The 12632-nt window shown below is 43.8% G+C and overlaps 1 protein-coding gene across 1 annotated transcript in view; it reads right to left on the reverse strand.

The window, feature by feature from the left end:
* SEPTIN12 (septin 12) overlaps window positions 1–12632 on the reverse strand; it is a 44071-nt gene that overhangs the window by 8943 nt on the left and 22496 nt on the right. Inside the window, exons 4-8 of the mRNA XM_081338612.1 lie at window positions 10748–10829; window positions 9143–9280; window positions 7788–7905; window positions 5175–5270; window positions 4273–4369 (exon numbers count right to left, since the gene is read on the reverse strand). Coding sequence (XP_081194738.1) covers window positions 4273–4369; window positions 5175–5270; window positions 7788–7905; window positions 9143–9280; window positions 10748–10829 — 531 coding nt within the window. The remainder of the gene's footprint in view (window positions 1–4272; window positions 4370–5174; window positions 5271–7787; window positions 7906–9142; window positions 9281–10747; window positions 10830–12632) is intronic.

The raw sequence follows: 12632 nt of genomic DNA on the forward strand, positions 1-12632 counted from the left end.
ACCCCGAATAACCAAATATATATATAACCAAATATATATATATATACTGTATATATATATATATATATATATATATATATATATATATATATATATATATATATATATATATATATATATATATATATATATATATATATATATATATATATACTGTGTATATATATATATATATACTGTGTATATATATATATATATACTGTATATATATATATATATATATATATATATATATATATATATATATATATATATATATATATATATATATATATATATATATATATATATATATATATATATATGTTTTCTGAGGTTTTCGAGGGTGTTTGTATGTAGATCTTTGGTCATTCGGGTTTTTCCCCACATAGAATTGTACGTTCCCACAGAGAGGGCCTCCTCAGGGTACCACCGGTCAGAGAATGTCGACTGGTGACCCCCAGGGGGAGAGCATTCTCGGTGGGTGCACCAATCCTTTGGAACCGCTTACCGGCTGAACTCCGGATGGCCCCCGACCTTCGCTCCTTCCGGCGTGATCTAAAAACTTATCTATTCGAACAAGCCGGCCTGGCCTGATGGATTTGGGTTTTAAAATTATTTAACTAATGTATTCTTATTTTATTGCCCTGTACACCGCCCTGAGTCCTTCAGGAGAAGGGCGGTATATAAATCAAATAAATAAATAAATAAATAAATAAATAAATTCTACGTGGGAAAAAACCCGAATGATATATATATATATATATAAACAAAGAATCTGAGAAGTGGAAAGGAAGAGGCTAAGATGGAAGCCCATCTCCTTGGTGAAGGCAGTAGTGCTGTATACAACCATTCATTTAGTGAATATTTAAAGTTACAACAGCACTGAAAAAAGTGACTTTTTAAATAACAGGATATGGATTGTTTATGAAGATTGAATGTAAGATATGTACAAGCTAAAACGTTATTGATAAATGTAGTAATGATGTTTTTACTGAGTTGATATAATTAGAACTGTACTAGCTTGAATACGAGACAGTAAATGCTAAGGGAAAAAGAGAAGAAATATCTGATGTTGTAACCTCAGATTTGCACCAAAGATTTTGTTATTGAACTATTGATTAACCCAGTTACCACGTTGCTTTTTAAATACTCAAATGTAAAACTGAAAAATTAATAAAATATTATTTTTTTTAAAAAAAAGTGACTTTCACACTTGCCTTGCAGCATCCCTGTGGTCACGTGATCAAAATTCGGATGCTCGGCAACCAGCGTGCATTCATGATGGGTTGCAGCATCCCGGGATCACGCATTGATGGCGATATGTAAACAATCGCAATATGTAAAAAATTGTGACCTTCTGACAAGCAAAGTCAATGGGGCAGCCAGATTCACTTAATAACCGTGTTATTAACTGAACAACTGCAGCGGTTCACTTAGCAACTGTGGCAGGGTAGGTCGTAAGATGGGGCAAAACCCGCTTAATAACTGTCTCGCTTAGCAGTGGAGAGACGGGGCTCAGCCCCGATGGATGGGAAGGGGGATGTGTTGTTGTTGTTAGTTGCGAAGTCGTGTCCGACCCATCGCGACCCTATGGACAATGTTCCTCCAGGCCTTCCTGTCCTCTACCATCTTCTGGAGTCCAGATAAGCTCACGCCTACTGCTTCAGTGACTCCATCCAGCCACCTCATTCTCTGTCGTCCCCTTCTTCTATTGCCCTCCATCTTTCCCAGCATTAGGCTCTTCTCCAGTGAGTCCTTCCTTCTCATTAGGTGGCCAAAGTATTTGAGTTTTAGCTTCAGGATCTGGCCTTCTAAAGGAGCAGTCAGGATTGATCTCCTCTAGGACTGACCGGTTTGATCGCCTTGCAGTCCAAGGGACTCGCAGGAGTCTTCTCCAGCACCAGAGTTCAAAGGCCTCAATTCTTTTGCGCTCAGCCTTTCTTATGGTCCAACTTTCACTGCCATACATTGCAACTGGGAAGACCATAGCCTTGACTATACGCACTTTTGTTGACAGGGTGATGTCTCTGCTTTTTAGTGTGCTGTCTAGATTTGCCATGGCTTTCCTCCCTAGGAGATGGCTAAACCGACCGTTTGGATGAAAGAAAAAAACCAGAAGAACTTTTGTTTCCGCTTGGCGACTGTGGCTGGGTTTTGTGCTTGAGGTGGGGGGAAAAAATGAAACTTTGATCTGGGGTTTTACTGACTAGATTGGTTTGTTGTTATAGAAATGGCGAGCTTATGCTATTATGGAAAAGTAAAAAGTTGAGGTTCGGTGTTAACACGTCCTTCTACTGCAACAGAGGAAGTTGGAAGTTAATGCCTTTTTTTTTCTTTTTTTCCTTCTCCCTCTCACTTTTCTTTCCCTTTCCCCTCCGACTGTGTCCTACTATTTGTTTTTTTAATTTTGTATAATCTAGGACCTTGGAGTCCTAGTGGATGATCCTCTGCCCATGAGCCAGCAGTGTGCAGCAGCAGCCAAAAAAGCTAATACAATCCTGGGTTGTATAAACAGAGGCATAGAATCAGGATCACGCGAGGTATTAGTACCGCTTTATAAAACCCTAGTAAGACCACACCTGGAATACTGCAGCCAATTTTGGTCACCGTATGACAAAAAAGATGTTGAGAGTTTGGAAAAAATTCAGAGAAGAGCAACTAAGATGATCAAACGCCTGGAGACTAAAACATACAAAGAATGGCTGCAGGACTTGGGTTTGGTTAGTCTAAAGAAAAGAAGAAACAGGGAAGACATGATGGCTGTGTTCCAGTATCTGAGAGGCTGCCTCAAGGAAGAGGGTCAGGTTGTTCACCAGAACACCAGAGGGAAGGACAAGAAACAATGGTTGGAAACTGGCCAAAGAGAGAAGCAACCTGGAATTAAGGAGAAACTTCCTGACAGTGAGGACAATCAACCAGTGGAACAGATTACCCCCAGAAATCATGGACACTCCATCACTGGAGATTTTTAAGAAGAGACTGGACATTCACCTGTCTGAGATGGTACAGGTTCTCCTGCTTGAGCAGGGGGCTGGACTAGAAGACCTCCAAGGTCCCTTCCAGCTCTATTCTACTGTAATAAAATGTTACAAATTTGGGAAGTATGCGGTTGGCTCAGGTTAATTTTGATCAGGAAGTCCCTTTTTTGCTCAGCACCAGTAAATGGGAAGCTGAGTGAGTAGCAAGCAGCTGCTGGGCTCTGTGAAGGCCTAGGAAGGAGGCCAAAATCCTGCATAACCCACATTTTACCTCCTGCTCCCTTCCCCAAGTTAAATTCTAGGCATCTCTTCAAGGAGGAGGAAGATGAAGAGCAGAGAATTCATTCATCTGATCTTCCTCCCTTTCAAACCGCCTCAATCCTCCCTCAATCCACTCCGCTGCAAGAGTCCTCGTTTCTCTCTCTCTCTCTCTCTTGCTCCTGCCAAAGGTTTGGCTTGAGCCATTGGATCAAATTTTGGAATTCCCAGCAAATATTTTTGAATGGCTCATGTCTTGCTGGGAATAAGTCTATGATGAACGCTAGGGGGCGCCAGATTCCTAACTATTGCCTTGCCAATAGTGGTGTGGAAGAGACAGGAGAAAAGTTTTGAAGCTCCTGTAGGTTTAATCCAGGGGTCTTCTAACTTGGCCCTTGTATGACTTGTGGACCTCAACTCCCAGAATTCCTGTTTTAATCAATAAAAGTGGTTTTCCCTGTTGCTCTATGAGTTTTTAAGAGAGTTTCCCCCCCTCCACCCCCCATTTTATGACCTTTCTTGCCGTGCTGGTTAAGTGAATCACCAAAGATGTTAAGTTAGTAACACGGTTGTTAAGTCAGTTTAATTGGGCTTTCCCATGGGAACCTGATTTTTCATGCCCGGCATTATTTATTTTTATTTTATTTATTTAAATTTATATACCGCCCTTTCCCGAAGGACTCAGGGCGGTTTACAGGGTATTTAAAAGAAAATCAATACAAAAGTTAAAAACAAATTAAAAAAGATTAAATGAGACCCTGAGAAAAATAAAAACCCAGTTAAAATTAAAAATTAAAAAATTCTCAGCCTGGGCCAGAGAGCTCGAAGAGCCAAGTCTTCAGGTCCCGGCGGAATGAACGGAGGTCGGGGGGCAGTCCTAATCATTTGTGGCTACGTAAGGATTCTAGGCTGGCCCCCTTTTTAACTCCACCCACAGATTCTGCCACACTCAAGCATGCAGAACAAAGGGAGCAGGTTCACTCTAGAGACTTCCTTGTTTGGACTTTTCTCAGATGGACCTCTGCAGGCCAGCTCTTCCTCCAAGAAGCCTTACCTTCAATGGTCCCCCACTTGGTCTTACGACCCAGGACCTTCTTCCCATTCACCTGGTGTTCCTTGTCAGCACCCACCACTGCAAAGGGGATTTTCTCCTAGATTAAGAGAAGCAGAAGGAGGTGAGGAATCCTGTGAGGTCACATAGAAAAAAGTCAGCAGTGTCTAATATGTATTCACATGTATCACATGTCTGAGAGACTCAGAGCATCCAGAACTTCACCTAAACTGAAACACACCTTCAGAAGCTGATCACGTTTCAATCCAATAGAGAATTACAAGCTGATTACTTTTTTTAAAAAAAATGCCAACAGAAGTACATTTCAAAATCCAACTTTGTTAGTAGACCTCACGACTGGGTGTCTTGTAATTGCCATGTTGTCTAGCCAAGATCGATATTTTAAACCTAGCAAGGATGTGGGACGCGGTGGCTCAGTGGGTTAGGACGCTGAGCTTGTCGATCAGATGGTAGGCTGTTTGGCGGGTCGAATCCTGAATGCCGTGTAACAGAGTGAGCGCCTGTTACTTGTCCCAGCTTCTGCCAACCTAGCAGTTCAAAAGCACGTAAAAATGCAAGTAGAAAAATAGGGACCACTACGGTGGGAAGGTAACAGTGTTCCGTGCGCCTTTGGCGCTAGCCACATGACCACAGAGTTGTCCTCGGACAAGCGCTGGCTCTTCGGCTTTGAAACGGAGATGAGCACCGGCCCCTAGAGTTGGAAATGACTAGCATGCATGTGCAGGGGAACCTTTACCTTTACCTAAGGATGTGGAGGAAGAAAGGAAGGTAATGCTGTAAAAAAAATGTTCCTGAAAAATAATGTGTAGCTTAAGCTGAGCCCCAAACTTAGCCAGGAATCCTCCATAATGTTCTTCCCATCCTGTTGACCACCATGGACTTACCCGGATTTTATCATTCAAAAGCCGATCATCTGGGTCATCGTCAAAGTCAACTTGGGGGTAAACATGGATGCCGTGGGCCTTCAGGTCTTTCTGGACCTGCCAAGATAAAATATGGTAATCATAATCATGACCAGGAGGAGAACATTCCTTCATGGAAAGATCAACAAGTATCATATAGAAGCAAAACTGATCTGTGGCGCGTCGTGATGTTCTTGATCAACCCCCAAAGTGCAGGTTTTTCTCTTCTTTTTGTTGCTCGATTTACAGAAATGCTGTAAATCTCTTTATGGAGTCAAATTAACCATGAAACCTAGATAAATTTTGTAATTGGATGCTTCTCTGTTTACAAACAAAATATCAAGTCCAAACTTTACCCTGAGATAAACTTTTGGGATTTTTCTCCCCTTTAAGAAAGCCTTGGTGGAGCAGTGGGCTAATGCCTCCTTAAGTAACACCAGCTGCCTGCAGTTAGTGCAGGTTCGAGTCCCACCAGGCTCAAGGTTGACTCAGCCTTCCATCCTTCCCAGGTAGGTAAAATGAGGACCCAGTGTTCTGTACCAGCCTGCTACTGGCCCTGCAGAAAAAGCAGGGACAACCCCTTTACAAACGGCAAGAGGCTGGAATAAAGCCTGCCAAATTTATTAACATAAAACAGAGCAAAACAAGACACCAACCATGAAACAGGAGCTATGAAACAGGAACTATCCAAGCGGTTGCCTTCAGCAAACCAGCCCTCCCCCACATTCCCCTTTTATACAGTTCAGGGCGTGGCTTCTCTCTGCCTCCTTCCAAGGTGCCCCATTGCCTTCCTCTGTTTACTCCTGATTGACTGCCTCCTGCGTCGGGCGTCCTTGAACAGGGCCAGCTGTGGGTCATCTTCATCCACGCTGTCAGGCTCACACAGCTGGGTCTCCATCGTGACCAGGTAGGAGGGGCCTGGCTGAGGGCTCTGCGGAGCCTCAAGGCCATCATCATCAAGCTCTTCAACACCCCCCTCCTCCTCCTCTGAGTCGTCCGACCCAACTGCCGAACCCACAGGCTGACCCTGAATCACAACACCCAGATTGTTGGGGGCAATAAGCTGACTTTGTAAAAATGCCACTGGGGGGGGCGAAAGCCCTAATAAGCAGGCATATACATAGAATGAAGGCTATTGCTAATCACATTGATTTGTGCTTCTTAGATTGTAAGCCGCCCTGAGTCTTCGGAGAAGGGCAGGATATAAATGGGATAAAAAAAGAAGAAGAAAGCATCTGTTATTTCAAGATGGCCAGGTCAGTTTTATTCTTGGACCATGGTAGTAGCCCAGCATTCAAAGTCAGAATGGGAAATTCTGGGAGCTGAATTTCTTAAAGCTCTTAAAAGTTGTTGAGGCTGAGAAACCCTGAGTTAGAATCTCGACTCTGAATTATAGATTCAGAATGTCTAAACCTATCTAAAGCCCTCTTCGCTTCATTTTATTCCTAACACAAACAAGATGACTTCTTTGAGTTTCTCATACTTTCCATTTTTCCAGGACTTGCTTTTCTGTAATGGCAACGGATGGAAACTAATCAAGCAGAGAACCAACCTAGAACTAAGGATAAATTTCCTGACAGTGAAAACAATCAGTGGAACGGCTTGCCTCCAGAAAGGCAATAGCAATAACAATAGCACTTAGACTTATATACCGCTTCACAGTGCTTTACAGTCCTCTCTAAGTGCTTTAAAGAGCCAGCCTGTTGCCCCCCAACAATCTGGGTCCTCATTTTGCCAACCTCGGAAAGATGGAAGGCTAAGTCAACCTTGAGCCGGTGAGAATCGAACTGCCGAAGTGTTGGCAGTCAAGAATCAGCAGAATTAGCCTGCAATACTGCATTCTAACCACTGCACCACCACAACTCAGAAGTTGTGGGTGCTCCAACGCTGGAAGCTTTCAAGAAGAGACTGGACAGCCACTTGTCTGGAAATGGGACCGGGCCTCCTGCTTGAGCAGGGGGCTGGACTAGAAGACCTCCAAGATCCCTTCCAAATCTGTTATTCTGGTATTCTCCCCTTTCTCTAGGCCAGGGGTGTCAAACTCAATTTCATTGAGGGCCGCATCAGCATTGCGGTTACCCTCAGGGGGGTGGGTGGGTGTGGCCTGGGTGGGCATGGCCTACTGGGTGGGCGTGGCTAAAGTGCGTATGGCCTACTGGGTGGGCGTGGCCAGCTCCACATCGTTCGCATCAAGGGTGCCTATGGGGGCCTGGGCAGGAGTGGGACAGATCTGAGGGTCTCTGGCAGGAGGAGGGTCTCTGGGCCAGGGCCAAGGCAGTGGGGGCCGTTCCCTGTTTCCAGGATGGCTTCGCGGGCCACACGAAACCACTTCGCGGGCCGGATCCGGCCCCTGGGCCTTGTGTTTGACATGTCTGCTCTAGGTCAACCAGTGGTGGGATTCAGCCAGTTTGCACCAGTTCGGCAAAATTGGTAGCCAATTTTTTGTTGCCCAGGCCCAGAACGGACTTCCGGAAGCGGCATCCACACAGAGAACCGGTTGTTCACGTATTTGAATCCCACCACTGAGGTCAACCCACCATTCTGTCATTAAGGAACCTTCTGGGTTTCTCCTGGCACAGGTAGTAGTTCTCTTACCCTCTGTTTAAACTCTGCCCTTTCCTCCAGGGTCAGGGTGTCCGCTTTGGCGATGACGGGCACCACGTTGGTGATCTTACTGAGACGTCTCATGAACTCCAGGTCCAAGGGGCGAAGCCTGAGGGGAAATGACACGCAAGAAGACGTGCCTCTGCGATGTGAACCGAATGGCTGTCACCTTGAAGCCTATTGGTTTGTTTTTTTTACTGAAAAGTTTTACAATATATTTTAAGTATACTCCATCCCTCCCCCTCCCCCCCACATCCCCTCTCCCCCCCTCCCCCCGACTTCCCAGAGCTGAAATCAGGGTATTGCTTCTAACAAGCTTAAACTAAAATATGCTAACCAACTAAGAATACACTTTAAATCCTATCGCACTTTAACTCCCTTTATACATAGATAAATAATAGTACATCTTTTAATTCTAATACTCATTCATATGCTAAATGAAATTTTTTAGTCTGAATATATTCAATCCATCTTCTCCATTCTGAGATATATCTGTTGCGATTGTTCTTTCAGGTATCCTGAAATTTTTGCCATTTCTGTCAAGTTTGAAACTTTTAAAGTCCACTCTTCTACAGTCGGCAGTTCCTCCTTCTTCCAATATTGCGAAACCAAAAGTCTTGCTGCCGTTATTAAATTCAACATCAATTTAAGTTTCTATAACCGTACAATCGGTAATAATACCCAATAAAAATAACTGTGGGGTAAACCTTATCTTTTTCTTAAATATCTTCTGCATATTCCACCAAATTTTAATCCAAAAAACTTTAACTTTTTTTACAAGTCCACCACATATGATAATAGGTTGCATCCTCACAACCACACCTCCAGCATTTAGGCTGATAATCGGGATACATACATGCTAATTTTTTAGGATCTAAGTGCCACCTATAAAACATTTTATAAAAATTCTCCCTTTGAAGCCTGTTGTTGCTGGGGGGTTTCCCCCTTCCCTGGAGAAGTTGTCCGCCCAACTGCTCAAACACCTAGGGTGGTGGATTTCAAAGATCCACCTGTCACGGGTTTGCTTTGGATGGAGGAAAGCCTTCACCCCAACGTTTGATGGGAAGTGCAATCTAAAGACCATCTACATAAGATTCTGTGTTTATTTGTCTTGTCTATGGCTGGCTGGCTAAAGAAGATAAGAGTTTCCTGCAAGTCCCGGGGTTGTCATTTGGACAGCCAAGCTAAAAGCAGATTCAGAGTATAGCAATGGACAATGAAAGTGATCTTGGAGATCAGCAGTCTTCTCAATGCTTTGCTCTGAACAGAGCTGGCCTAGCTTTCTGTGACCACCTGTTTGCTTTTAATGAGCGGGGGCTGGACTCTCATCGCAAAGGAGGACTTACCAGTGACCTGTGGGGGGGACAAAATACACGCAGGCGTGTACACGGGTGTCTGGGATTTTCTGCTTGCGATTAATCAGGACCTCCTCTTTCAAATAAAGCTCATACTGGTCATTGATGTACTGAATGATGGGTTCCCAGCTGTGAGAAAGGAAGAAGCAGAGAGTCAGCTTCCTGGACTGTTGTGAGCCACCCCTGCTGCTTATCGCTCAAAACAAAGAAACAAACAAACAGTGGGTACACTTCTTTGAGAAAGTACCTTCATTCAAAGAACATCAAGCTGTTCTTCCTTCAGCAAAGCCACTTTTTAAATGGATTAACCAGAACAGGGCTAGGCAACCTTGACTCTTTTATGACTCGTGGACTTCAACTCCCAGAATTCCTGAGCCAATTCCTGGGCGTTGAAGTCCATGAGTCATAAAAGAGCCAAGGTTGCCTAGCCCTGAACTAGAAGAAGGGGTGTCTGTTGCCCGTCAAAGGCTGGTAACTTGAAATCTACATCCTAGCTGTAATGGAAATGGGGCAAATGATGTCATACGAATCAACTTACACCATCCACGTAATGATAAGATGCAACTGACATAATTTGCCCTTTCTTGATACCGTTGTCTGCCCACCTTGCTTGTTGTCATCTAGAAGTTTTCTTAAATGTCAAATGTCCTGCAATCACACCTTTTTAATTTGTCAAGTGTTATGCCTTCGCCACAAGCCTGTGTTACATCCAGATTTGTTAACAGCAGCACACTCTCTCCAGGCAGTCCTTGGCTTAACGGCCACAATTGGGGGGGGGGGAAACAGAATTTCCATTGCTAAGAAGGGGGTTGGTTGAGCGAGTTGCAAACAATTTCACAATGCCACGGCTGTAAAGTGAATCCTTGCTTTTGTTAAGTAAATCCTGCGGTCATCAAGAGAATCCAGGTTCCCCCATTGATCTTGCTTGTTGGAAGCTGGCTTGGGAAGCCACAAATAGGGATTATATAAACTGGGATGCAGCAGTCCATGTTAGTTACCTTGCCTGTTGGAAGCTGGCTGGGAAAGCCACAAATGGGGATTATATAAATTGGGATGTGGCAGTCCAAGCACCCAAATTTTGATCACATCATCCTTAGAAATTCTGCAATGGTTGTAAGGGTGAGCACTAGTCGTACGTCACTTTTGTCAGTGCTGTTGTAACTTTGCATGGTCCCTAAATGAATCGTTGTAAGTCAAGGACTACCTATATAGCATCCCATGCTGAAATTATGTAGCCAGATATGGTAATAAAAATGGAGAGTGTGACTGCGACGGAGCCCATAAACCTTGGCTCATTTTGCACAGGCCTCCATGGCCCTGTTGGCGCTGCCAGCTTGACTTTTTTTTTTTACCCCCACCCTCAGATAACCTTGTATGGAGCAAAAGGCAAAGCTTTGGTGGTTGATTGTTTTAGATCCATTTAAAAGCTTCTCCTGCTTTGGGCAGTAAAATGCCCCCTCCCTAATTAAGCCACTCTTAAAGGAGGGTGGCCTTTAAAAAAAGGACATATAAGTTGAATGAATGAATGAAATTTGAATAAAGGAAATCAATGCCAGATCTTCCGTGTGAGATGCTAGGGATCTGTCACCTTCTTACCAGTTTTGATTGTTAATCTGGTCCCCAAATCCTGGGGTGTCCGTTACCGTCAGCTTCATCTTCACTCCTTTTTCTTCAACAACTGTCAGAGGGAGAGGACATTCAGTTAGGTCATGTTTCCAAATCCAGACTGAGACTCACCTGCTTCCTTCCTGCTTTTCAACTGCAGGCCGGGGGGGGGGGAACATTCTCCCACCACCCTAAAAGTCAACTAAGCTCCATCTCTGTTGATGTTCCAGAAGTCCCTCAAGACCCGCGTTGGTCACCCAGAATTGGGGTCCCAGGGAACCAATGACACCTTAAGATGGCTCCCCTATTCATATATATTCCTCCTCTCCACACCCGTGGTTTGTATAGTTTACTTGGTAATATATTTTAAGTTCTAAACAATGATTGCTTCATATTTTTATAATGATCCCATATTTATAAATGTTGTTTTTATTTGATTGTTGTACGCTACCCTGAATTCCTTCTTGTGCAATGGATGGAAAGAAGGAAGGAAAGAAAGAAAGAAGAAAAAAACAAAGAAATAGATAGATAGAAATAAATAAAGAGAAAGATAGATAGAAAGGTGTGTGTGTGTGTGTGTGTATATATATATATATATATATATATGTATGTATGTATGTATGTATATATATATATATGTGTATATATGTATATATATATGTATATATATACACACAATATATATATACTGTATATATATATGTGTGTGTATATATATATATATAGTATATATATATATATATATATAGAGAGAGAAATAGATAGATAGATAGATAGATAGATAGATAGATAGATAGATAGATAGATAGATAGATAGACAGACAGACAGACAGACAGACAGACAGACAGATAGATAGATATGATAGATAGCTCTATAGATTGATTGATAGATCAATAGATAGATGGACAGATGGATAGGTCATTCTGATGGTCAGGATGAGGAGTGGATTAGCGACTCCTTGAACTTTTCAAATCAATGCCAGTTGCAGGGACTCCTGATGGGATTTAGAATTGGGGGCAGGTGGGGACAAAGACCCTTTATTTCTGTGGCTGAGGCTGAAAGGCTACAGAAAAACCTGCTGAAATGGGGCACCCCAAGGTCCTCAAAGGTGCCTGAGGTAAAGGATGAAGGATCCTCCCCTACTCCATGTGCAACTAGGCAGAGCTTACCCCCTTAGCATCTTCCCCTGGATGCTGAAAAGACCCTTCCACTTTGGGTAGGATGCGAGTACTGCCTTGAGAAACCTCTTCCTCGGTCTCCTCCCCAGCCTGGCCCCTTCTGGGGAGTGGGTGGGGAGGGGGGGTCTCTGATCTCAAACTCCGAGGCCAGTGGTGGGCTCTCCCTTTTGGAAGAATGACAGCATTTCTCCTCCCCCCCTCTGAAAAGCAGCATGAACTTCCTGGGAGGGTAGCTATGGCAACGCTCTAATGGGTCAGTGGGAGTCTTGCACAAGACCCCTTTTGTTTCCAAGAGCTGAAACAAGCAGGCCCAGGTCCTTTCAAACCCGGGTAACGGAGGAGTGAGAGGAGGAGGAGGGGGCAGTTTGAAGGATGTGGAAGAGGAATAGTCTAGTTTAGATAGCACAATAAAGGGGCCTGCTTTTTTTCATTGACCCAGTGAGCCAACTTCACTTGGAATCCTTCCTCCCCTCCCGGTTTGCCCCATCCTGAGGTTGCTTCCAGCACACAATCTCTCTCCTGGGCAGTCAGCAGTCCAGCTATTTTTCAAAAGGAGTTATCCCTCCGTTCTTGCAACACTGTTGGTGATTTCCTCCAGTCCTGTAGAGAGGTTTCCCAGTTAGGAACCACACAATGTTTCTACTACTGCTTTTAGAGCATAGCATCACAGGGTGGGAAGGGATCTTTCAGGTCTTCT

This window comes from Vipera berus (genome assembly GCF_964194415.1).
Source record: "Vipera berus genome assembly, chromosome: 13".
NCBI classification, from domain to species: Eukaryota; Metazoa; Chordata; class Lepidosauria; order Squamata; family Viperidae; genus Vipera; species Vipera berus.